Genomic DNA, 27,203 nt, shown 5'->3' with positions numbered 1-27,203 from the left:
ATGTTGAAACTCAACAACTAAAAGAGTCTCCAAGCTCTGAGCAACTCCAGAGTATGGTTACTGAGACATTGACTCAGAATTTCCTTGTAGGCACACTTCCTCATCCCAGAGAAGTGGTTGTTTTCTGATATGCAAAAGAGTGCGAAAGAGGAAACAGGATTTGGAACAAAAGCAAATGGCACATCAGTGGGTGAGAAGAGACACAGGCTGATTGTTTTGAACAGTACAGCTTTATTAATACTGGAAACATCACAGTGTGGTTGAGGCTTCAGGTGGTGGAAGAATAAACAAACATACATGAATTATAGCATTACAGAAAGGTGGGAGGGAAGGAAAGAGGCACTGAAAATAAATTAAATGATAATTACCAACAGCACCAGGACCATTATTTCAGCGTTTCTCAATTTGTTTTGTCTGTACAAAAAATGGAACGTGGGGAAAGGTGAACGCATGGGTGTCAAGATGAGAATAAAATCTTCAGTTCTTTGTTAAAGCCTGGACAAAAAAGTAGAAACAAGAGAAAATTGCACGACTTGTGATCATTTCCCCTCTTTATTAATATATATATATTTATATACACAGAACGAGCAGTGCTTGAGATTACATCACAGAGATTGCAAAGGAGTGAAGTGAGGGAGGTATGGGTGAGTGGAGGTTAGAAATGTGCAGTGAGAAAGGAGGTTTGCGCCTCTGTGTGCCTGCCACCTGGCAAGGTCTGTCCAACTGATTCCAATCCTTTGCCACAATGAACCCCAATTAACTCACTCTCATTTCTAAATATGGCTTAGTTTAACAAACCATCTACTCCCAAATTTTGCTTAAATGGACATGCTTTCAGAATTTTCTTTTATATTTCAAAAACAACAGCTGAACCCCAAAGGTCCCCATCTCAAAAATACACCGACAAGTAGTAAACTTGGGGGGAGAAAAGGGTTAAGGAAACTTTTTCTTAAAAAAAACCTACAAACCCAGTTGTTCATTCTTTTCTTAATGAAATCGAGTCAGAGATTAACCAGGACGAGTGAAAAGATGATCCAAGATATACGCTAAACAGGCATGTTCCAAAAATAACTCTTCAATTATTGTAAATGGATAGCAAATATGATTCATAGCCTGTTAGACTCAACTCAAGAAACACACTCAAGGGTACTCTTCTTCCAACAATATACTTATTTTGTATAGCAGCTTTTAATGTAGCAAAATGCTCCAAGGGGCTGCTAAGTAGGATTATCAGATAAACACTGGCCTGGAGCAGCATAACATGTTAGTACAGCTGACAAAAGCTTGATCAAAGAGGGGATTGAAGGAGCATCTTACAGGAGAGAGAAAGAAATAGAAATGTGACAAAGATCAAGAGAATATTTCAAAGTTTGTATTTTCAGATAGTTCAAGTTCTGCTTGACCCTTTACTCTTTTTTTTGGGTTTGTATGTAGTTTCCCAAAGTCTCAAAGAGATGTGAACTCTGATCCCAGCAGAATGGAAGCCTCCCAAAAGCTCTCCCATTGTTTTTCCTCTTTCACCGCAAAAGGAGTAACATATTGAGGTCCAAAAACTGAACTGGACTAGCTGTACAATATTGTGACCAAAAAAACAAGTCACAGGTTAGGAGTTCTGCAGTAAACTTGTCTCCTCCAGACTCCACAAAGCTGTCTACACTCTACAGGTCAGGAATGTAAAAGCATGCTCATTTGACTGGAGGAGTGTGGCTCCAACAAAACTGAAGAAGCTTGACACTATACACGACAAACTATCCCACTTGATTGGCACCACATTCTGAACCATTCCAGTAGGAGCTGTGTACATCATCTACAAGATGCACTGCAGAACTTCAAGACCCCACCTTCCAAATCTACAAACACCATCATTTAGAGGAACAAGGACAGCAGATACATGGGCCACCATTACCCACAAGCTCCCTCCAAGTTACTCACCAACTTGACCTGGAAATATACTGCTGTTCCTTCAATGTTGCTGATTTTAAAAGCCTGGAACCCCATCCCTTACAGCATTGTGGTGTCCTTAAACCACATAAACTGCAGCAGTTCAAGGAGCCTGTTCGCCATAACCATATCAAGATATGTGCAATTAATGTCAGCCAGTGACATTTACATGCCACAAAGTATACCCCTTCTGGGGTACTTCACCTTAAATGGCAATTCTGCCCACAAGAGACTCAACAGTGTGTAGCCGTGGATTGTTCATGGCTACATCACAGTCTAACCCAAAACTTGTCTATGTGCTCAGTCCAGGCACAAGCATGTCTGAGCAGGAGTGTTCTAATAATGATCACAGCGATGAATCTTCCCATCCCTCACTTGGAGATGCATCTTTTAAAGACAGATAATGACACTTTTTGTTCAAATTTATGTATTTTTGTCCTGTCTATTTCAGTGCATTTTTTCAATTTTCAACACAACTGTAAGATGTTTGTCCATATATTCACTCTCACTAGTAGGTGAAGCGATTTAAACATTTGCACCATTAAACACTCACTTGTCCTCCAAGATGAGTAAGGAGACAAATTTAATACAACAGTGCAAACTGCTTGCAAACAGGCAATATAACATGATATTATAATGAGGCTTGACCTCTTAATCACTGTTTTCAGAGACCTTGATATCTTGAACAAATTAAAGGCCCATGTAATAAAAACCCAAACGTCCAATTCAAATTCCAAAAGTGCAATGGGCCAAAAAAATCCCGAGTTAGTGATCTGAATAAAAGCAGAATTCTGCTTATTCAATTCATGAAAAATTAACAGTTTTTTTTAAAAGGGAAACTCTCTTAAAGGCAATGTGATACCATAACATCTGGTGAAAAACTGCTGCAGTCCCTTTGTTAATCAAAAGAAATATTTATCCTATCGCTTTTGTCCTAATTTTGTCCTGATGATTAATTACTAAAACAATTCTCTTTTCTTTCCTATGTGCCATTACGTTTTGCTCTTCTCTGAGCACATGTCCAACTCCTGGATATCATTGCACAGTTCTGAAGAACTGGGCTTGAAATGTTAACTCTCTCTCATTTTCCACAGATGCTGACAGACCAATGGACTTTCTTCAGGATTGTGTTTGTGTTTCAGATTTCCAGCATCTGTAGTATTTTGCTTTTTTACTATCGCAACCTCTGTCTCTCCTTCATGCCTGCTTATCTCAACATAACCTCTAATACCATCTCACTTGCTTCTTTGCATGTTAACATCCAACAGCAAGCACATTCACAAACTGAACTGAAACTAAAATAATAGAAACAATATCATCTTTGAGAAAAAAGGACTCAACTTTATAGAAATCATTTTGGTAAAATTTATTTACATTTATTTTACTACTGCAGGTTTCACTGTCCCTTTCCTGTATACTGCAACCAATGGCTATGTTTCATGCATCTTGCCAAAATGGGAATAGCAAAAAGACAATAAACAAGGATATCGTAACAACTGAACCCAGTTCTCTTCCATTTATCTCAAACATTGCTTTCCTTCTTTGTCCCGTTTCCCTGGCCACCTGACACTCTCAAATGCTCCTCTCCTCTCTGACATCCCTTCCCTTACTGCCAGGAATCCCATCTCTCTTTGATAATCCCTCTTCAACGATGTCTCAAATGCCACCCCTGTACCTGCTTCTTTATCTGTGTCTGAGATACACTACGGGTTTCAAATCCACACACAGCCCTTCTCAACACCACTCCAAAGTCTCAATGTTCTTCCTCTCAACTTACCTTGGGGGTAATTTTCCCAACATTCATTCCTGATTTGAATTTGAGGCAGATTGTGTGCGCAAATTTCATAGCACCAGTTAAATTCAGTGGGAGAAATGGCATTTGAGAGATATTATTCGAACAAAAATAGATAGAATCCTTTGAGCTAAAGTGCTTTCATTGGTACACTCCACTTCAAATTAATTCACAATTAATTTTCATTCTGATGTATTTTTTAAATTAGTGCACAACTAGAACACTACAATGCGTTGTTTGAAAGTGAGCTAACATGGGTTTGGAGGCTCATAGTAAGTTTCAGCGAAGGACCTATCATGACTGTTGCTAAATTAGAATGTTATCTAATATCTGAAACTAGGTAATTAAATATTGTAAAGACTGAGGTAATTGTATATAGTCTACTAAATTAGGGCATGTAAATAAACCCTGTAAGTCTGAATTTCTATTAAACTACTTCACTCCTTTTAACTTGGGTGTCAATCAAATTTAGAAAAGATTTACCACGATGTTGTCAGAACTGGAGGTTTGAGTTATGAGAGGCTGGATACACTGGGACATTTTTTCACTAGAGAGTAGGACATTGAAGGATGGCCTTGTAGACTTTTATAAAATCATGGGGGGCTTAGGCAAGGTGAATAGCAAAGGTATTTTCCCTAGGGTGAGGGAATTCAAAACTAGAGGACATATTTATAAAGTGAGAAGAGAAAGATTTAAATAGGACCTGAGGAGCAACCTTTTCCACACACAGGGTGGTTTGCATATGGAACAAACAGCCAACGAAGTGATAGATGTGGGTAGTTACAACATTTAAAAGACATCTAGACAGGTACAGAGGAACCTTGATTATCCAAATACCAATTATCCAAAAATCAGAATATCCGAAGGAGATTTTGAGGTCCCGATAGAAACATTACATCAAAGACGCGTTTCTAACTGTGTTCGCGTCTTTTGTTTACAGTGATTAAACAAGCACTGTCTCCAAATAACTGACCTCCCGCCCTCTCTCTCTCCCCACACTTTCCCTGGAGTTCTACAGAGGAGTGTACGCTAAACCCACCCTTCCCTAGATAATCTCTCCAACATTGTCCTTAACAGGGCAAACATGGAACCTGTCAAAATGTTGCAGTAAAAAGTTGTGCGCGTGGCTGTGCGCACGCTATTTGGAGACTTACGCTTCAAAGGCGGCAGCAGCAATCTTCTTGTTGGTGGACAGTCCAGCTGCCCTGGAGAGGGGGCAGGGGCAGGCGGGGTGGTATTCGACGAGGTGGGGCAGGCAGGGGTGGTGTTGCGCGTTTGTGTTGCTACTAGTCTTCTGAATGGGGAGCAGACTTTAAAAATTCCAAGCCCCAGTGGAAAGGCATTTAATCGATTTACCGAATTATTGATTATCCGAACGAAATAATGGCAGCCCATCTTGTTCGGATAATCAAGGTTTCCCCTGTATATTAATAAGAAAGGTTTGGAGGGATATGGGCCAAACACAGGCAAATGGCACTAGGATGGTATAGCCGGTCAGGCAGTATCTGAGGAGCAGGAGAGTTGAAGAGCTTCTGCTTGAAATGTCAATTATCTTGCTCCTTGGCTGCTGCCTGACCAGTTGTGCTTTTCCATTGCCACACTTCTTGATTCTGATCTCCAGTCCTCACTTTCTCAGGTGGGACTGGTTTAGTTTGGAAAATTTGGTTGGCATGGACGATTTGGACTAAAGGGTCTGTTTCTGTGCCAGGTTGGACCGAAGGGTCTGTTTCCATGATGCACATCTCTATGACTCTATATGACTGGTTTCACCTTGCTCCCAAAATTCTTCAGTATCCCAACGGCATAAAGACCCGCCCTACTCAATTACTAAATCTTTTTAAAGGCATTTTTCCTATACATCCACTCCTTTTCTCTCTGCTAAATGCTTTTAAAGAAATATTTAAATAGTACTTGTTATTTTCTGAAACAGTGGGTTGCTTAAAAGCACAAAAAGTCTTCTGGTATTTAAAAAATTCTGTTCAAATGCTGGGGAACATCACTAAATGTCACAGAACATGTGCAGGTTCTTGGTGACACATTAAAATTAAAATGTTTCACATTCTACATGTGGCTCCTTGGCTGGGGCTTAAAATTGCTGATGACAGCAGTGGCCCTTTCATAGTTCAGATAAATATCAACCCAAATAGGGGAAAGGGCAGCAAAGCTTTTGACTCCAGGGGCCATCAGGGCAAAGAACAGCTCTGCCCATATCATTCATATATATCTTCATTCAGATTTGAGGTAGAGATTTTATAGTATCTCCATTACCATGCAGTGGATCCCAAATCCTGGGAATCTTGCTGGAGCTGTCTATTTTCAAAGTACTGCTTTAAGGAAAAATGGAGACCATTGGAACAAACCTCAAGCTTTGCACAAAATACTGCTTTAAAGATGAATGTCAAAACGTTCATTGGCAGAATTTGAAAAACCTAAAAAGCTGTTCAGTTATAAGTTTTGTTTACTAAGAATTAATATATAATAAAAGATTAAAACCATTTCCCTACAAGGACCAATTATGTAGTAACTGCTGAATCAGACAATTTTGTACGCATATACATAGACTTCTAATGAATAAACATACACTTCACTTCCCTTAAATAATGATTTGAGAAGCTAATATAAAAAATAAGCCTAAACACAGCTATGCAAGGTATTCGCACACTATGTACCTGGCATTTTCTTGCCCACTGTTCAACAGTGGCATTGTTGAGTGTGTGGGTTGTCCATAAATTCAAATAATATTGCCACAGCTACGGGCATCAACTCCCACATCAAAGACATAATCCAGACTGGTGTTTCAGTGCTAAACTGAGAGTGTGTTCACTTCTGGGAAGTTCTACTTTTGTTTTAAATTCATTCCTGAAATATTGGCATTGCTGATTGGGCCAGCATTTATGCCCATTCCTAATTGCCCTTGAGAAAGTGGTGGTGAGCTGCCACCTTGAACCACTGCAGTCCATTTATGGTACATAAACAGACAATGCCAGTAGGGAGTTTCAGGATTTTGACCCAGCGACAGTGAAAGGAAGAGATGTTAAACTGATATCCTATCTCCCACCTTGGCAAACGTAACAGATCCTCTGATATGATTAGAGAATGAATAAGAAGGTCATCCTGGTATCCTGATCCATACTGTTCCCTTAGCCAGCATCACCAATAAAGGCCATGTGCAAATTGGCTGCCATATTTCCTACATTACGACAATGGATTACATTTCAAAAGTACTTCTTGGTGGGAAGGTCATTAAAATCCTGAGATCACATTATAGCAATGCAAGTTTTTAAACCAATATTTTAAACAATCTTCCATTATTACTGCTATTACAGTTATTCCCAGCCTTATTACTAACCTCCTGCAGTTAGTAAGGCAATATACTCACCAATAATACAAATGCAGGTGGAAACGGTGAACAATGGAATTCTGAAATAAATGGGAAACTTAAAAGCCTTGCAGTCAGTATCCAAAAGTGGAAAATTTATTAATGTTTCTGAAGAGTTCCCTCATCAACACTCACAACAATGTGTCTCATAGGATTTTGGAGTCTTCCAAGTGAATTCATTTTCAGTGGGGGGGATTCTTCTCTCACAGCCCTAGACACCTATGAGGTGAACTGCGATTGGTTGTATGAGTTGGGCCAAAGATCGTGTTTACGTGTACTGTGTGCTGGGTGAACATGTGAACCACTGGTAGACCGATGTGCGATTGGACAGCCGGTGGATCTGATAAATCTGTGCCAAAGCACTTTATATTAAAGTGAGCATATTATAGTGGCCATACAAGGGTGGTAGGTCCATTTAATAAATAATAACTTTACCTATGTGGAGTTGTCAGTGGATTAGTTTGAAGACTTGGAAATATGCTCATCAGTTGATGTATTTGAAAAAGAAAATAAAATGTCTTTGTGTTTGCAGCAGTTATTTAGTTTATTCCAATTATATTTGAGCAACTTCTAATTAATACTAGGTAAGAAACTATCAAAACAGCAAGCAGGGCTGTAGATGGCTTCTCATCACTCCCCATCTCATTACAAACTCAGTAGAGGTCGTTTCTCATATTAAGAGAATGAGGGGGACCCAACTAGGTTCACAGAACAGTCCACTGGATTCTGTAGTGGGTGTGGGCAAACTTGAAACTGTAGGGCAACAGACCCAGACTGTGATTACAGATTCTGTGCTTTTAGAGCTGGGCTGCGTTTGCAGAGTGAATGAGGTTGGGAGAAGTGTGGATTTTCAGCTGTATTAATGCTAACGTTAAGTATTGATAATTGCAAGGCTGGGACTAGTGGTGGTGGAAGCAGTTTGAGGGAATGAAATGAAAGCATCATCAGACATCACTGCAGCATATTCTCCTTCCAAAAACGCATGGAAAACAAATATAATAAACAGTCCAATGACTGTCTAAGAGCACACTGCAATTTCCCTAGCAAAAACAGCACCACATTGCATTGTGGGGAGGTTCTCATATTTACACACAGATATGTTGGTAGATTAAACTAGATTAGGAATTTGAATTACCCTCCTCAGGCCCTTCTCTATGATATGACTTGCAACAGGTTTCCTGGTCTGTGTTTCAAGGTAGCATTTCATGATCTCTGTATCCGGAGGAATCAGTAAATGTGACAGAGCTCACATTTCAGTCTAATTTTGTGATTCGTGAAGTGTCAATCTATCGCACCATTGTTTATCCACATATATTTTTCAAAATTACAAATAAAAGGTCAGCAGAAAGTGAAATGTAGACAGGGAATTAACTGGACTATTATTGACAAAGATTATGTTCATCTCTTATCAAGGATTTTCAATAAAGCATTATCACTCTTTAGCAGTTCTAATGACATATGTTAAACTTGCCAGATGAAGTAGCCGAATTAGTGTTTTGAAAGATAAACATTCTATTTATTGACCTGGACCCATTCAATTCTGTCACAAAAATAGTCCAGTCGATGAAAGTGGCAAAAGTATGCATGGCAGATCATCCAGAATGACCAGACAGTTGAGAGTCCACAAAATCCGTCTTCACTAGTTAGGTCCTGAAGCTTAGGTGTCAATATGGATAATTAGATCATGAGTTTTCTTGGTCAAAGCACAGCAAGCCAGGCAGCATCTCAGGAATAGAGAATTCGACATTTCGAGCACAAGCCCAAGGGCTTATGCTCGAAACGTCGAATTCTCTATTCCTGAGATGCTGCCTGGCCTGCTGTGCTTTGACCAGCAACACATTTTCAGCTGTGATCTCCAGCATCTGCAGACCTCATTTTTTACATGAGTTTTCTTCTCAACTTAAAATAAATGTTACTTAGGGGAGAAGCAATAACCACCAATATTTAGTTTCGAATTCAAAACTCCCTTCCTACAACCTGACTTGAGCAAGTAACACTCACCTACACAGCAGGAGCAAGATGCACCAAGAATCCCTTCTGACTTGCCCTCGTCTCGGCTAAATTTCTTCTAAATACCCTTCTAAACCTCTATCACTGCTCTGGGGAGCCTGATCTTTTTTTTCTCTCTTGTCACTGTGGCTGAGACAGGACCTGGCTGGGGGGGGGGGGGGGCGGGGAGGAGGCCAGAGACACACATTGAGGACTGACACACACCGAGGTCAAGTGCAAACCACCTCAGTGAAGCTAACACACAGCACGTTATTTTTTTTTTGTTTTTGCACCAAATACGGCAAAAAGCTGGGGGAGGGCAGGCAAAATAAAATGCCACGAAACAGGTGAGTCCGTTAAATGGCCGGTAGAACATCTGTAAGGAACGAAACGTTAAATTCCTCTTTAGAACTAACAATAGTACACTCATTTTAAAATCTGCCGTATCTTAATTTAAAATGTTTCACTCCACCACACCACAGTTGCTTGGTTTAAAAGGTAGTTCATGGCACTGCGTTGGAAACCAACCTGGTTGAGTCAGTCAATGCTCTCAAGAGTCGGGCCCTCGCTGTCACAAAATCCTGGGCGCCGACCTATCGTTGGTGACGGTCCTCCGGAGCTTCACCCCTCGGCGGATGGCGGTGAGCATGTCCTCGGGGGCGTCGTCGGGAGAGCGCGGTGGGAGGCCGCCGCCGCTGTCGGGCACCGCGGGGAAGGGGAACTGTCCGTCGCCCAGAGCCTGGGCGCTGGCCACGAGCTCGCCGATCTTCTCGACCAGGCTGTGGCGGTTGGCGGCCAACTGCTGCTCCTCCTCGCTCGAGAGCGTGGCGCCCGCCGGGTACACGGAGACCTCCACTGCGCCTGCGCCGCTGCCACCGCCACCCCACACCGCGTTCGGCAGGCTCAGCCGTTTGGGCGACGACCTGGCGTACTCCGAGGCGTTCGGCGACGTGTCTTCGCCGCCGAAGAACACGCACTCCTCGCTGCCGACCCTCGCCGGGCCGTCGGGCACGGTGGGTGTCTTCACCGGCACGATGGGAGGCCGGATGGGAATGGGGCCCGCGTTCGACAGGGCCCGCCGCACCGACGGCTTGGTGGACGGCGTGCGCCGAATGGTGGCGACGCCCGGGGTGACGGAAACGTTCTGCGTGCTGCCGCCCGACGGCAGGCCGGCTGTGGAGGCCGGCCGTTTGGTCTGGAACATTCTGCGGTAGCTCTGCGCAATGTCGCTGTTCCGAGGGATGGTCGACGACCGGTCGAACTCGCTCTGGTGTTCCGCCTCCACGTCGCCGTTCACCGAGTAGCAATCGTAGTCTGAAACTGTGGAGAGGGAAAGCGTCGTTAATTACTTGAGGCAGGTCACCGCAGGGCCCTCGCAGTTAATAATGTGTAAGCTTTTGTTGCAATGGGCATGGCGAACTCAGATACAGAAATATGGATGGGTACGTGAAATGGAAGGTTTAGAGAGAGATGGGCCAAGTGTTAGCAAATGGGACTAGATTAATTTAGGATATCTGGTCAGCCTGGATGAGTTGCACCCAAGAGTCTGTTTCTGTGCTGTACATCTCTATGACTGCAGGGTTGGTCTTTTAGTTACCCTTTTCAGGGCGAACAAGTATTCTTGAGGAGCATTTAACAATGGATCTACTAACTACCTAGAGCACAGCAGGTTCCATAACTGGACACTCCTCGCCCACTGCATTCCCAGGTCATCTCTGCTCTGAAGTCTTCAACCCACCTATCTGCTGCACAATCCCCACTGACCTATCAGAATTACTTCCCCGCCACATGCTTGATGACGGGCTTAAGCCTGAAACGCAGACTCTCCTGCTTTTCGAATGCTGCCTGACCTGCTGTGCTTTACCAGCGCCATACTTTTCAACTCTGATTCTCCAGCATTTGGAGTTCTCACTTTCTCCTACTCCCTAAGGATACAGCTAAGTGAGGCTTTTAATCTTAATAAGGTACACTATGGCAAAAAGAAGTATCTCTGGCCCAAGTTGATAAATCACAGCCTACAAGAGTTCTCCTCCAGAATAGGCAGAGTACTGGAGCCCACTACAACCTCAATGAATCCATTCATTGAGTGTTACATTGAAAACTCTGTAGTCCAGAGTCATCAACTGGCTCTGCAATCTAAGGATCTTAGAATCCTTATATTGTGGAAACAGGCCCTTTGGCCCAACAAGTCACACTGACCCTCTGAAGACTATCCCACCCAAATCCATTCCCCTATCCAATTACTCTACTTTTATCGCTAACTAACACTGTCTGTGTTGAGTTTGCACATTCTCCCCATGTCTGTGTGGGTTTCTTCCGGGTGCACCAGTTTCCTCCCACAGTCTAAAGATGTGGGTTAGGTGAACAGGCAGTGATAAAGTACTCCTATTGTTCAAGGATGTGTAGTTAGGACACTGGAAAGGGACATTGCAAGTGCCCTTATTAATCCTGAACTGAGATCGATCACTTAACATTCCCTCAGTCATTTGTTTTTTATTGTCTTCCTTCATATTTGATAGATCTGGACCATTTCTGGGAAGTCCCAGCCCATACGGATTTGTGCCACAGAATGGAAATACAAAGTCTAAACCATGTTACATCTGAGGATCTTTCTGTGAGCATACTCAGAGTTCTACAAGTATCAAACATCGTCTCTGGTTTTCATATACTTGGCATTTTGTCAGATTATCTAGCAAGGAAACTGGTATCTTTACCAGGAGGCAATTCAACAGTCTCCTATGCCAAGTGAGAGTCACTGGTAATATTGAATATCTTGGTCAGTAAGTGACTATAGACAAGTTGAACTGTGAGAAGCATTAACACACTAGATTATTGCATCTTGTCTGTTCAAAGTTTTAGTTAGTCCACCATTGGCACTAGGTACTGGGTGACTAGACTATCCCTGTTTTCTCCATAATGCACTAAGATTTCAACCAGCTCCTTTATAATAACACAGAATATAAAGCAATGTAACAGGCCATTCAACCCCTCTGGACTATGTTATTATTCACACTCAAGTCCAGACTTCTCTTCTATCTGTCTCATCTCATCCCTTCCGTAAATATTTTTGTTCCTTTTTCTGTCCTGTACTCAACTAATCAGCTCTGAAATCAACTTAAGCTATTTTTAAAAATTATTTTCTGACACTGGTCATTTCCGATTATGCTATTTTGTTACCCGTACCTAACTGCTGCAGCAAAGTGGCATGTTAAATCATTTTAGTAAGGTTGTTAAGAATCCACCAAACCAAGTGGGCGGCACGGTGGCACAGCAGTTAGCACTGCTGCCTCACAGCGCCAGAGACCTGGGTTCAATTCCCGCCTCAGGCGATTGTGTGGAGTTTGCATGTTCTCCCCGTGTCAGCGTGGGTTTCCTCCGGGTGCTCCGGTTTCCTCCCACAGTCCAAAGATGTGCGGGCCAGGTGAATTGGCCATGCTAAATTGCCCGTAGTGTTAGGTAAGGGGTAAATGTAGGAGTATGGGTGGGTTGCGCTTCGGCGGGTCGGTGTGGACTTGGTGGGCTGAAGGGCCTGTTTCCACACTTTTAGTAATCTAATCTAATCTAAAAAAAAGTAGTCCAGACTGAAGAAAGATCACCCATTGTGGCACTTCCAGGAACTCCCGTCATGTCAACGGGCAAAGTAACCTCAACAAAAATGGAAACACCTTATCAGTGGATCATCACAGGAATTCCTAGACAACATCAAGAATATAAACAGACCAGGACAAAGCAATGGTCTCATTTTATGTAACGGCACTATTCACTTCAATTGACAAAACTCGAGCCAGAGAGACAATAGCTAACTTCCTGGACAAATAGAAAAGATAACACAATGGGGAACCTATCAACAAGGACTGCATACTCAAACTACTAGACCTGTGCTTGATAACACACTTCACAATCAATAACCATATATATGAACAGATCAATGGGATACCTATGGGCTCACTTATCTCCGGGCTCATTGCAGAAGCAGAGAGTCAAAGAGTAGAACAAACAGCCCTCCCACAAATCCGACCCAAACTATGGATCTGATACGTATGTAATTATTAAGAGAACAGAAATTGAGAACACACACCGGATTATCAATACCATTCTCACAGGTATCAGATTTACGAGAGAGGAGGAAACCAATAATCAACTCCCATTCCTGGATATGATCGTACAAAGAACACAATGGTGAATGCACCACAAGAGTGTACAGGAAAGCCCCACCATGGACCAGATCCTGAACTACAACAACAACCACCCAAATACACACAAGAGAAGCTGCATTTGGACCCTGTTCAAAAAGGCTACAACACACTGCATCACCCCCAACATGCGAAGAGAAGGAGGACATCTCTCCAGAGTCTTCACCAAGAACAGATATCCTGCAACTTCATCCGCAGATGCCTAACAGACAAACAACCGAACAAGAACATGCCACGACCCAATACACTAACCACTCTACCATATATTATAAAAATCTCAGAACAGATAGCCACGCTCAGACAACAACTCACCAGAACAAAAGTCTCTATGCCCCTTATGTGCAACACATTGTAATTTAGAAGATTCCATGCAAAGACTGCCCGAAACACTGAATAGGAGAAACAGGCAGACAACTAGCAATCCACATCCACAAATACCAACGAGCCACTAACAGCTGTCCCTCGTGGCCATACACCCAAATGACAAGGACCAAAAATTCAACTGGGCCAACACAACGATCATAGGACAAGCTAAAGAGAGGAAAGCCAGAGAATTTCTAGAGGCATAGCACTCAACCACAGACTCCACCAACAAGCAAATAGACCTAGACCCAATATACCACCCACTACAATGAGCAACCGGAAGCAGCAAGAACAGAACCAAATAAATTCCAGAATTCCAGTGTCTTCAGTGCTTCAGGAGGCTCCAAAGTGCTGAAGGTATCACCTTGACAGGGGACGAAACGTCTGCAAATCACCTTCGCAGTTCAGTAAACATAGTTTGTGAGAACATTTGTAGCTCGGGTGGTCGTTGTTGTGGTTCTGTTCGCCGAGCTGGGAATTTGTGTTGCAGACGTTTCGTCCCCTGTCTAAGTGACATCCTCAGTGCTTGGGTGCCGGAGGAAACATCACAGAAGCGCTTTACAGGAGGCACCCGCAAACTCCCAGCTCAGCGAACAGAACCACAACAATCAGTAAACATACCCACAACCACAGCAAGCAGCATCCGAGCTACAAATCTTTATGTAAACCTTGAATACAAATGAGTTAGATGGGTCTTTTTAAAATGAGAATTGAAGATAACTAGTCTCAACAAAGGTAACTGAAACTATCAGTTCCAGATTTTTATTAATTATGAAGTTCAATTTCACCAGTGGAATTTGAATTTGTGTCCCCAGAGCATTACCTTGTGTCTCTGGATTATTATTGTAATATCTGTATCAACACACCACAATGGAACGAGTTCATTTATAAGTACTCATTGAGTTAAGCATTTTCTTATTACTCCCCTCTTGAATTTAATAAGAATGATCTTGTATTTACAGTCCCTAGTTTTGGAATTCGAATTTGCTAAGATACAAGTATTGATAGAAAAAGTTCTGAGGAGGACAAAGAGTCTATAAAAGGATACAAATTGAGTGGGCAAGAAGTTACAGCAAGTAATTAGAAAAGCAAATGAAATATTGGCCTTCATTGCAAAATAGATAGAATATAAAAGTAGGGAAATTTTGATGCAACTGTACAAGGCATTGTTGAGACTATACCCGGAAGTCCTATATACTGTTCTGGCTTTGTTATCCAAGGAGGGATGTACTTAATACAGAAAAACCTCGGTTATCCGAACATCATTTATCTGAATTTCAGATTATCTGAACAAAATCTCAAGGTCTCGTAAAAATGTTATCCAAAGAAAATACTCCCGACCCCTCTCATTTAGATAATCAAGGTTGTTCTGTACTTGCATTAGAAGTAATTCGGATAAGTTCATTGGGTGATTTCTGGGCTGAAGGGATTTTAAAAATAAAGGTAACGATGAGTACGTTGGGGAAGGCCAATGGACGTTTATTGAGAAGTGACCTTACTAAAAGTTAGATCGTTGGCTAAAGAGGGTGTCATATGGCTCTTTGGGGTAAGCAGAAACATGGACTTAGGCTGGTGATCAGATCAACCCAACGGCTGACTCCTACTCCTTATGTTCGTGTGAAAAATTTTAAGATTCTGAAAACACTTGACAGGGTGGATTTTGAACGATATCCCCTTTGTGGGGGAGTCCAGAACCAGGGGTGCAGTGTTAAGTGCTTTCCCTTTAAGAAGAAGCTGAGGAGGAATTTGCTGTCTTACAAGATCTTTTCAGGCAGCAGTGGACACTGGCCGTTGACTCTATTCAAAGCTGAGTTAGATAGATGTTTGATTGTCAAGGGTTATCTGGGACATGCAGGAAAGTAGATTTAAGGCCAAAATGAGCTGAACCACGATCTTACTGAATGGCAGAATAGGCATGAGGGTCCAAATAGTCTACTCCTGCTTCCGTTTTTTTAAGATTTCATAATCTCTCATCATTGGGTTAAAGACGTGCTACTGATGAGACAGCAAGGAAGGGAATTGTAATGAAAACATCTGTGCAATTTTATTCATTAATAAACTCTTGCACTTTTTCTGAACTCTTTCAAAATATTTTTTAAAAGCGCAATACATTATTTCAAATTTTTGCAACACGTGTATGTGCTCATTAAAGCAGGGATTCATTCATGTGCTGACTGAAGTCACAACGGGTTTGGAACAAAAAAACTGTACAACACAATAATAAGCCACCGTGTGTGTGTGACCAGCAGAACCACGCAACATTAGAGAAGTCAGTATACTCAGATTGCGATGTATCAAGACAAATAAATCTACAATGCCTTCAATCATACAGTTCAAGCTTATTTCCCTTCGGTATGTTACAGGACAGAGCAGGAACTGAGAGTATGCACGTCAGACATACAGCATGATTAGATTACTTACAGTATGGAAACAGGCCCTTCGGCCCAACAAGTCCACACTGACCCACCAAAGCGCAACCCACCCATACCCCTACATATACCCCTTAACTAACACAACGGGCAATTTAGCATGGCCAATTCACCTGGCCCGCACATCTTTGGACTGTGGGAGGAAACCGGAGCACCCGGAGGAAACCCACGCAGACACGGGGAGAATGTGCAAACTCCACACAGTCGCCTGAGGTGGGAATTGAACCCGGGTCTCTGGTGCTGTGAAGCAGCAGTGTTAACCACTGTGCCACCGTGCCGCCCAAAAGCATGGAAAGGGAAATTTCTGATTCTCTGTATGTATGGTCTCTTGATCAGCGCGGAATGTGTTACTTGTGCAGAGGTAAACACCTGGAAAGGGAGCACAGGGAGATCTCCCGATGGAAGTACCTTGGGAAGGAATAGTGTCTTCAGAGCAGGACGGAGTTGTGGTTTGGGTGCTGTAACCGCTGGAGTACTGCAGAGAGTCGCGGCTACTTTTCTGGTGTTCCAGGCTGAGCCCACGAGTCAGTACCATGGCTAGATCATTGGCTGCTGTGGAGATTTCCTCCCCGTGCTGTGAAAAGAATGACAAATGCTTACTACAAACAAACAGAATGTCTCTCCCTGTCAGGGAGAACACCAAGTTATTCAGTTAACATTAAGAGAAACCCACTGCCTGAGGTTACCCAATTGTCAGCCTTCATCCTATTTCTAAGGAGTATGTATTGGCACTTTCTGCTCTTCTGTCAGTTTAGCCTTTGCCAGTTTTTCTATGTATTAGGTCAGGATGGAGAGGGGACCAGACAGTCAATGTTGAACTCCAATACCCTCCCTTTTTATTGAAGACCTCCTAACATTGGTCTGTGCATTTCCTACTTTTGGGCATCTTTTGTATTTTAAATATCAGCCTGCTGACTGTGCGATAACTTTTCACCAGAGTTACTGGAGAATGTAAAGGTTGCCATGTGGAACCAATGGAGGCAGTGAGATAAACAGGTCTTTGTGTTTATTCCAAGAGCATTCCAAGACCAAACTAGGACCAGCAAAACAATACAAGGAATGATAGGAAGAGGCACTGTAAAGGCTTATCATGTACCCACTAAGAAAAGGGCACTTGACTGAATGACGGAACAGACTCCAGGGGCTGAATGGCCTACACCATTCTTATCTTTTTCTCTTCCAGATGCCATCTTACGCTGAATCATGTACTGGAGATTCAGTGATACCACTTTGATAACTGGTCATAGTCCTGGCCTTTCCTATTCCAGATAGAGAGATACTCGCTCGACTTGAAGGTAGGATCTCAAGACCTGGATGTGGAACATAACCTGGCACACAGGTAGTGACTGGGGGATGCAAAGGAAGGGGTTGGGAAAATGTGTAAGGATGGCACATTCACATACTGTACCTTAGCAGCAAGTGATGCTGCTGTCATGCGGGGCCTCTGTATCTCATCCACACCAATTCCCGCATAGACCACTGTGCCTGAGACCGTCTCTGCTTCCCGATAGCGTTCCACTGCTTCCTTGCGTCTCTGCAAAGTGTTCACCATTGGCTGGTCATATGGACCAGGTTTTGACCAGTCCTGGAAAGTCGAGGGAAGTGACCAGTGAATAAAAAAAAACAAGAAAGTAATGGGTTGCAATATTAAAGGGAGCCGAGTATTTAGTTTGGTTGAAATTTCACAATGAGGCAGCTTTTTGAGGGCTAAAGAAACAGCATTCTGGGATTATGTAAAGTTGGCTTCACAAATCTTTTTATCTCATATCCAATACTTCGCCATTCAAGTCCTTGCCTACACTAGGTTCTGTTCATCCATCACTCTTCACTATTTCCCAAAACATTTACTTCAACATCCCTGTTCACATGTGATATCCCTTCATCTGCTCCCCTCTCCTCTGCAAACATCTCCCACTCTGGACACAGTACAGCCCTGTCCCTCCACTACATGCTCAGTGGCAGAGTTTCCAAACTGACTTCACTGACTGGCGCTTTCGTCACTTTCCAGAATCCTACTCCTACAATTTTGTTCTTTATCCTTTTATGAGATGTCACCATCACTGGCAAGGCCAACGTTTGTTCCCTATCCTTAATCGCCCTCAAACTGACTGGCTTGCTAGGCTGTTTCAGAAGATAGTCAAGTGGTATCCACATTACTGTGATTCTGAAGTTATATACAGGCCAAATGGCAGGTTTCCTTCCCGAAGTATACTAGTGAACCACATCAGTGTTTTTGACAATCTAACACGACAGTAGATTTCAATTCCAGGTTTATGAATTGAAGTTAAATGTTACCATGTGCTGAGATGGGATTCTAACCCATGTCAGCAGAATGTGGACCACTGGATTAGTCGTCCATTGCTATTACCATTGCACCACTATTATTTGCCTTCTCTCAAAGACACCTGTAAATAAAATGCCCCAGGAGAGTGTTGTGTGATGATTGGTATCAAGCATGGGTTTCCACTGTTTAGATTTTTCAGTTTTACATTGGGAATCTTATACAGCATTATAAGCTCATTCACAACAAGACGTGGACTGAGAATGGTCCTATTCATTTCAAATGACCTTGTTACTTCCAGGGACACATTGGAAGAAGTCAATCATTCATGAATAAGAACAATCAAGCTGTAATCACTGGGGTTCTGCAGTATTCCCAGAGAACATCATCCCATGTGTCTTAGCCTGGGATCCCTTTATATCCTTTTCCTCTGCCTTCTGGGCACCTTCCATTTAAGTCTTTTATTCCCTCAATATGCATTGCTTTCTTTCCCCCTCTTGGCCTTTTTCTCTTATCCTTTGATATTTTTAAAAGTCGTGATTTCCTTCTCTGCCTTTCTCCTACTTCTGTCTGGCCCCAAACTGCAAACCCTCAACTCAGCTTCTCTTCCATTCCCACCACTAACCGCACCCAGTGACCTCACACAAGCTCACTGAGAATGGCTGACTTCTCAGTTAATTCTGCTTTTCCCCAGCTTTACGCAACCCCAGGTTGCGATACATTGTGCTTACTGCACTTAGAAAAAGCTGTCTAAAAAGAGTGGGGTGGGTTAAATACAAATCAACTGCAAGGTTGAAACATGCAAATGATTCGGGGGGATGATGGATGAGTGAAAGGAGAAAATCAGAAAAAAGCCAAAAATAAAACATAAAAATGAAATGGTGATGAAACAAACCTTCCAACTAGGAATCGTTGATGAGAGAGCAGTGCCAGGTCCGAGGGAGTGGTTAAAGGGAGGGGATTCAGGGAGCACAGCAGGGTTAGGCCTACTGCAGGCCTTTATATCAGAGATAATGGGAGTAGAGCCAGAGAACGCAGGTGAACAGCACTCACTAGGAAGATGGTAATACACATACCCAGGCATGAACTGCAGATGGAAGAACATGATATCAGCACAGGCAACGAATGGACAGCCACTGGAGGGTTTGTATAGGAAATGCCCAAAAAACACAACTTCTTTAATATCTTACACCATCTGATGACCTTCATAGTCTCCAAATATTCAATTTTGTACCATATAATGATTTAAGCAGAAAAATCCAGTCATTAAACTATTTTTAATCTTTATTCTTCTCAGTTCAGTATTTGGTGCCCATTCTTAATTGGCTTTGAACTGATTGACTTGTTTGGTCATTTCAAAGGGCAATTAAGAGTCAACTGCATTGCTGTGAGTTTAGAGATACACATAGGCCTGACCAGGTAAAGACAGCAGATTTCCTTTCCGAAAGGACATAAGTACAATTTATTATAAATCAATGACAGTTGTTACTTGTTAAACCCTTGTTTTACTGGTTCAGTGACATTATCATTAGCATACCATCTACACCACTATTGTTATGGGAAAATAGTGGTCATGTGATCGATTGGTATGCTAACATTCTGTGGCTCTACTGACCTCCTCAAACATTCTCAAATCACAAGTTATCTATTGAAATGGGGCTTTGGGGAAAAGGAATAAGCATCACTGTATCAGTATAGTGGTTCAATTTGGCAATGGGAACCTGAGCTACTGCCACATTAGAATTGAGTAAAGTTATCTAAATTGAGTTGCATGTCTACACTAAGGAAAAACTGGGCTGACAATAAAGTGATGGGGAAAGCTTCTACTCAGGTAATTGCAATTGCATAGGATCAGCCATAATTGGAGAATGTATTAAAGCAATCTGCAACACCATTAGCCATGGGTGGCAAGTTGAAAATCTACTACCTGACCTTTGCTTCAATCACAACATCAGGTCCTTGGCAACTCACTAAGGTCTTCCACACAGAGACCTACCAAACTAGGAAGGGGTTTCTCAGTATTAACAGGCAGGAGGTCCCATGGCTATAAATCACCAAAATATTAAAATCCAAAGCAAGCTGGCCTCAAAGTGATTGCCAAAGCCACAACTCAGGCACAAAAGAAAGCAATGTTTTCAGATCAGTTCCACCTTAACAAGATAGGATTGGAAGGCTTAGGTTGTTTTGATGACAAGTTGTGTTTTTTGGAACATTCCCTTAAAATGTAGGTACAAGCACAAGGCCTCCAAAGCCAGAGAAAGAAAATATTCATCACCCGCCTCCCCCAGTCCACCATCCAAACCTCTATATAGCTCTAATCTTTCCACAATTTCCCATTAACATATTAGTGAAATTTGCGGTAAATACTGTAAGCTTTCAAAGTATTTGCAATCTTTGAATCCAACAGACCCCCTTTGAAATGACTCTGCTATGTATTGTCATAGCTTTATCTGTTATATCACTTTAACTTTCTAATGGGCTTAAAATATTTTGAAGCCCATTAGAAATTTGCATAAGCAATCATCAAAAAAAAACACTCCAGTTGTCGGACTGGATATTCCTGTAAGTTTTCTCTCTCTTACACTACAGTATCTTGTTTTGCTGAGCATCATGGTTGATAATTATGTTTTATTCTAAATATATTAATAAGTACAATTAATCTATGTAATCTACCATGATTTTCGAGCAGGTTAAATCAATAGATAGACAAAGGTGCAGTTTCTGAAGCTCTATCATTTAAACGTGACAAGCAGTGAGTGGGTATAATGTGGACAGGAATTGATCCCTGTACATTCAGCATAGAATGAACAATCTGCTTATGGAAAAGTCATAGTCTATCTACATATATATAAAAAGAACTTCAAAAGCTTACAGTATCAAAAGGGAGATTGCAGTTCTCTCCAAAATACATCTGAATAAATTAAGAAGCAACATGGGTTAACCTGTTTATCTTGTCTAAATTATCTGATTCTGGCTTTGCAGGCCCAGTTGTAGAATTGGCAATGGATATGGGTGATTCACCTTTTCACCACCTGACCAGGCTCCTGCTGTGGAGCTAGAACTAACCGAGGTAGGTGAGCTACACTCGCTAACTGACTGACACGTCTCCGATGCCTCAGAGGAAGCGGAGCTTGATGACTTCTGTCGGCGTCCAGGGTTCAAGGATCACATGAGACAGAGAAGCAATAAAAGGGGAAGAGAGTACATCTGGTTAGAATGTCAAACATGCAGGAGTGTTCTGCAAGGAACAGTATCTGGACTGGATAGTTTGTACCATTTTAGTTCTGTAAGCTACTTTGTGGAAGGGGAAGGAGGATAACATGGCCTATGGATAGTATCCAAGCTACATGAGCATGGGTTTACTGTGAAGCTGCTGAAAACCATTCAACAAACTTTGCCAGGCAAGGCAGCAAAGATGGGAAAATAAAGCAGCATCAGTTTTAGATCCAACTCAGCTTTTACTTATCTCGAAGCAGTGCTGCAGCAATTCCCAGTTCTGAATGCAGTGGCGGGGACTGTTTCTGTTGATTTTCCAGGTTATTCTTTGTGTCAGTGAGGTCAATTGATCCCATAAATGACCAATCACAGGTAGCATCAAACCTTAGTTGTGAAATCCAAGCAAAGGAAAGGGTTATAGTGGGGAGGGATTCAGATTGAAGTGGTTCGATGCTTAATTCTGAAGCTGTGGATCCTGCTGTTCTCTACAGAACAAAATGAAATGTGGGGTGGAGACAGCAAAGGAGATGATGGGCTGTTGCCATTATCCAAGTTTTCCCAAGTGTGGTGGCTAAGTGCTCAGCACTGCTGCCTCACAGTGCCAGGGACCCAGGTTTGATTCCAGCCTCGGTTGTCTGTGGATTTTGCACATTTTCCCTATACCTGCATGGGTTTCATCTGGGTGTTCCTGTTAACTCCCACAGTCCATAGATGTGCGGGTTAGGTGGACTGGTCGTGCTAAATTGCTCATAGTGTCTAGGGACTTGTAGACGAGGTCGATTTGCCATGGGAAGGGCAGGATTACAGGGCTAGGTGGTGGGGTGGGGAGATGGGTCTGGGTGAGATGCTTTTCTGAGGGTCGGTGTGAACCTGATGGGTCAGATGGCCTGCTTCCACACTAGAGATTCTATGTATGATCAAAAAGATCATGGCCAAATCCACAGAGGAGGCAGTTTGGTTGACCGCCGTATTTCAGTAAAATTGCTTCAAAGCAGTCCATTCCATACAACACTGTCACAAGACTCTTCGCCATGTATCAGTGTGGAGCAATCTACCTGTTGTTGCAGAAACTCAAGAAGACTGAATGCCTTAAGCTGGAAAGATGACATCATTTTCTGTGTGAATGGGTTTTTCTTTTTACAACATTAACTGTAGTATAGTATTTTAAAGTCATAAAAACCTAAGCAAATGCTGAACAGAATGAATCCATCACCTCTTGTGTTCTTTCATAGCTGGTGGTACTATTTTAGTGTGAATTTAATATGGGATTGAGGAAGGTTTATTTTTAACAAACCAAACACAATCCAAATGATATATGCAACTGATGATGTTTTGGGCACTATTGACCTGCAGGACCTGCCTTCTGGTAAAAGCTTTGGGGAAAATTATCGTCACTTGTTATTGTTGGGAGTCCATTTTAAAGTGTAACAAGGCTACACTACTAACAGAATGGTTTCCCGTGGAAGCTTACCCACTGTTGTGGATTTAAATATTAGCACTGTGGAGGGTCTCTTGTTCTTAAGACTGGCAACGGTATGACTGCCAAGACTCTTTTTGTGCTTAAGTCAGACATGAATCTGCAACCAATTTAGTTCAGAATTCAGTGTGTAACCAACTGAGCCACGGCTGTTACTGCTGTATGTTATGGATTCAAATTTAAAACTGTGAACATCCTCTCATTCTGGTGCTGGGTGTTTAGAAAATTAGCAGTTGTCTCACATTACTGTGTTCTGGTTAACATTGGTAAATATCCCAAGGGGCTTCACAGCAATGTTCAAGGTACTAAATAAATGCAAGTGATTGTACTATAGGCTTACAATGTTTATAGTGTCAACATTCTCTTCAATTTTGTTATAAGCAAGTTACAATAATGTAAACATTCATCTCATGTTACCTCCGAGAAATATACATTACCTTCATAAATGTTTAGTATAGGAAGATGTATTTTGATGAATTGATTGTATTTAACAGTTTAGATTAGATTACTTACAGTGTGGAAACAGGCCCTTCGGCCCAACAAGTCCATACTGACCCACCGAAGCGCAACCCACCCATACATTTTACCCCTTACCTAATGTTGAAAGCCCTGTTAGATAGGATAAATTAAGGTCTTGTCTGCCCTTTCTGGTGGGCACAAAAGATCCTAGCACTTTTCGAAAGCATTCTCCCTCATGCTGGCAAATTATAATCCCTCAAATATTGTCACAAAAAAAGTCAGTTCATTACTTCATTGTTGTTTTGTAGGCGTTTTCTGTGCATAAACTGACTGCCACATTTTCATACATTACAATAGTATAATTACACTTAAACTGGTTGCAAAGCTTTTTGGAATATACATTTGTGCTGTGTTAATGCAACTTCTTTCATTGACATGTTCATCATGACTCACATGTGACAGCACAATAACACTGATTTGCTCACGATTCCTTCCATTCAGATGAACAGTTCATCTATGGGAATATATAGTCAAGAAGCTAAACTGTACTTACCTGGCTGGTAATATCCGATGGCATAGGTGACGGCGGTTTGGAGTACATGGCATCCTGGGATATGAAGCCAGAGTCGTGCGAGGAGACACTGGAAAGGCGGGTACTGGCACTTGCAGGATGGGCCAAGCTGCGGTAGCGATAGTTTGAACTTGGTGAGTGAGTTTGGGAACCACTGGAGCGAGATGTACTACTGTTTGTACTGTTTACACTGCTGGGGGGGTTGGGGAGGGGTGTGGTGGTGGAAGGGCGTGAGGGAGGGAAGGTGAGGGAGACAATTAAGACGAGATCAGACTCACGCAAAGAAAAATCACACACAAAGCTGGAGGCTGCACAACAAGCAAAGGACAAGGGTGTTTGCATTGGTGTGAGGATGATACACATTGGCTTTCACTTGGCATATGTCCTTTTCCTATTTCCTCCCCCTCCTTTAGATTGCCACTTAGCATCATATCTCAAATGGATAGCAGTAGAGTGTGTAGCACCATCGGCACCAATCATCCCCAGTGTGAGCTCAGGCCTCCTTTTAGAAGGACAGTGGTGTAGTGGTGGGCTAGAAATCCAGAGGCCCAAACTAATGGTCTATATTCAGAGATTCAAATCCCATTGTAGCCATAAAATTTAAATGCACTTAATGAAATCAGGAATTGAAAATGAGTGTCACAGGCACCATCAAATTATCAACCATTGTTATAAAATTCCCTCTAGTTGATAATGTTCTTTCAGGAAGGAAATCTGCTATCCTCACCCAGGTTGTTCTACATGTGACATAAGCTCCACAACAATGGGGTTGATTCTTACATGTCCTCTGAAATGGCTTGGTATGCCACTCATTTCAAGGGTAATTGGGGATTGGCAAAAAATGCCAACATTCTTCATTGGTCAAGGCATCGTGTTGAAGAGCAGGAAGGTTATGCTGGAACTATGTAAAATGTTGGTTAGCCCAGAGCTGTAGTATAGCAGTTCTGGAATCTACATTATAGACATGGGATAGCACAAGAGAGGGTTGAGATGAGATTTATCTGGGCTAGAGAGTTTCAGTTATGAAGAGAGATTAGACAGACTGTGGTTGTTTTCCTGAGAACAAAAGAGATTGATTGAGATGCAGAAAATGATGAGGGGCATGGATAGGGTAGACATGAAGAAACCTTTCCCCTTAAATGGAGGTATCAATAAACACGGGACATAGATTTGAGGTGAGAGGCAGAAGGTTTAGAGGAGATGTGAAGAAAAATCTTTTCACATAGAGGGTGGTAGGAACCTGGAATTCTCTGTAAGCATGATAACATTGAAAAATTATTTAGATGCATAGTTGCAATGCCAAGACACAAAGCTATGGGCCAAGTGCTGGAAAATGGGATTAGAATAGCATTTTGGACTAGCATTGATGCAATGGGCCAAAGGATGTTTTTCCTTGCTTCAGATATCTGACTTTATCAAATGGCTGGGGGAGATCAGTGGTTGCCATTTGATTGTGTAAATATGGATAAACTGATTCCAATTGTAGAACGGTTGGTAACCAAGGGCCAGGGATTTTAAAGTAATTAACCAACAAAAATTCTAAAGCAAGGGAAAGTAATGCAGTGATCTATTGTGACCTGGAAAGTACTACCTGAAAGTATGCTGGAAACAGCTTCATTACTAATTCCAAGAGGAAATTAGGTAAATACTTGTAGGGGAAAAAAGGAAATTACAGTGCTATTGGGATCTGGAACTAACAGGATAGCCCTAGCAAGATGCCAGACAGTCACAAAGGGCTGAATAGGATCCTGAAGTGCTATATCATTCTGTAGATCTTTTAACATGCTCTTGAAATGGAGATAGCCACATCAATGCCAATAGATTACTTCCAGTACACAATCTGTGGTTAACAGAGCTCGCAGGAGGTGGTGCATGTGGCTGGTGATATGGCTGACATCAGCCTAACTGTCGAGACTTGATCATGCATGGAACTGTCCAAAGGATTGTCTGGGTCACACTGATTGTATTTCAATGATTGGCCCATGACCATGAGCCTCAGAACCATTGGTGTAATCCAGCAATCCAATTCAAGTGTCCCTTTAATGAACCAGGAGTTTGTTCAAATGGAAGTGGCTTATTGAGCTGATTGATGGCATGCATTAGCTTAAATAATCCACCAACTGGAAATACATTTTTAATTAATAGATGACTTGTACTTGGACAGCCAATTGCAAATCAAGCCAATAGTGTATCAGTCTGCCGAAGGAAACTTAAGGGACAATGGACCAAATGTTAGTTGTGTTGACATGCAGGAAAAGCTTCAAAATATTCCATCACTTTCCACATGTCTTTTTAAAATGATAAAAGTCATTCCCTTCCCTTCAGTAAGACTTCAGTTCAAATTTTGGAAAATGAGCCACATTTTCTCCAGAAGTCGTTCCCCAGAAACAGCAGTTGCTTCGTAACAGAAAAGATTTGGATCTTTCCTGAAAGCCCACAGAACATGAATGGCTGAATGAATTGTAATATTGTAGACCCTACTTTTCAATCACAAGAAGCCATCTTCCTAAACCATTAGAACTGCGATATCCTCCCTTTCTGTAGTCAGTGCTCCAAAACCTGCCATTCAGTGTTGTCATGTTGTCTGAGGGAAAGATATTAGGAACTTAAGATGTAAAAGTAGGAGTGTGCTGTTTGGCTCTTCAACTTGCTGCACCATTCAGTAAGATTACGGTTTATCTGATTGTGGTTTGAGCTCCACTTTCCTGTCTGCCCTCCACAATCCTCAACTCCCTTGTCTATCAAAAATCTATCTAATTTAACCTTGAATAAATGCACACTCTTGAATGAAAAATCTGTCCTCCACCAACTTTTGTAAAGGAAAAGTTTTTCAGAGAAAAAAAGTTCCCTTATCTTAAAAGATAGTTCCCTCCTAGTTTTAGTCTCCCTGACATGAAACATTCTCCCACTAACTACCCTATCCTGCTCCTTCAGGATCTTATGTTTCAATAAGATCACCTCTCATTCTTTTAAACTCCAATGGTCATAGGTCCAACATGTTTCTTTATAAGATAAACTTGCTTCAAAAGATAATCCCTACATCCCAGAAATGAGTTGAGTGAACCTTCCCAACTGCTCCGAAAGGAATTATGCTTTTTTTTCAAATTAGCAGG

The 27,203-nt window shown here is 42.0% G+C and overlaps 1 protein-coding gene across 10 annotated transcripts in view; it reads right to left on the bottom strand.

Annotated features, from left to right (window-relative positions):
- Positions 1-211: 211 nt before the first annotated feature.
- The window catches only part of mtss1lb (MTSS I-BAR domain containing 2b), a 137,582-nt gene continuing 110,590 nt past the window's right edge, over positions 212-27,203 (bottom strand). For 2 of the 10 annotated variants that reach the window (XM_060838265.1, XM_060838274.1), the window contains 6 exons: positions 24,073-24,283; positions 21,389-21,508; positions 17,495-17,671; positions 16,456-16,660; positions 9,630-10,421; positions 212-495 (listed from right to left, as the gene is read on the bottom strand). In XM_060838265.1, the coding sequence (XP_060694248.1) occupies positions 9,673-10,421; positions 16,456-16,660; positions 17,495-17,671; positions 21,389-21,508; positions 24,073-24,283 (1,462 nt within the window). In that variant the 3' untranslated portion in view covers positions 212-495; positions 9,630-9,672. Of the gene's footprint in view, positions 496-8,946; positions 10,422-16,455; positions 16,661-17,494; positions 17,672-19,262; positions 19,455-21,388; positions 21,509-24,072; positions 24,284-27,203 lie in introns of those variants that run through there. The other 8 variants (XM_060838267.1, XM_060838266.1, XM_060838269.1 and 5 more) reach the window with 8 other exon arrangements.

This window comes from Hemiscyllium ocellatum, chromosome 17, assembly GCF_020745735.1.
Source record: "Hemiscyllium ocellatum isolate sHemOce1 chromosome 17, sHemOce1.pat.X.cur, whole genome shotgun sequence".
NCBI lineage: Eukaryota > Metazoa > Chordata > Chondrichthyes > Orectolobiformes > Hemiscylliidae > Hemiscyllium > Hemiscyllium ocellatum.
Note: the sequence above shows the minus strand (reverse complement) of the source record. Positions and strands in the feature narration are given on the sequence as shown.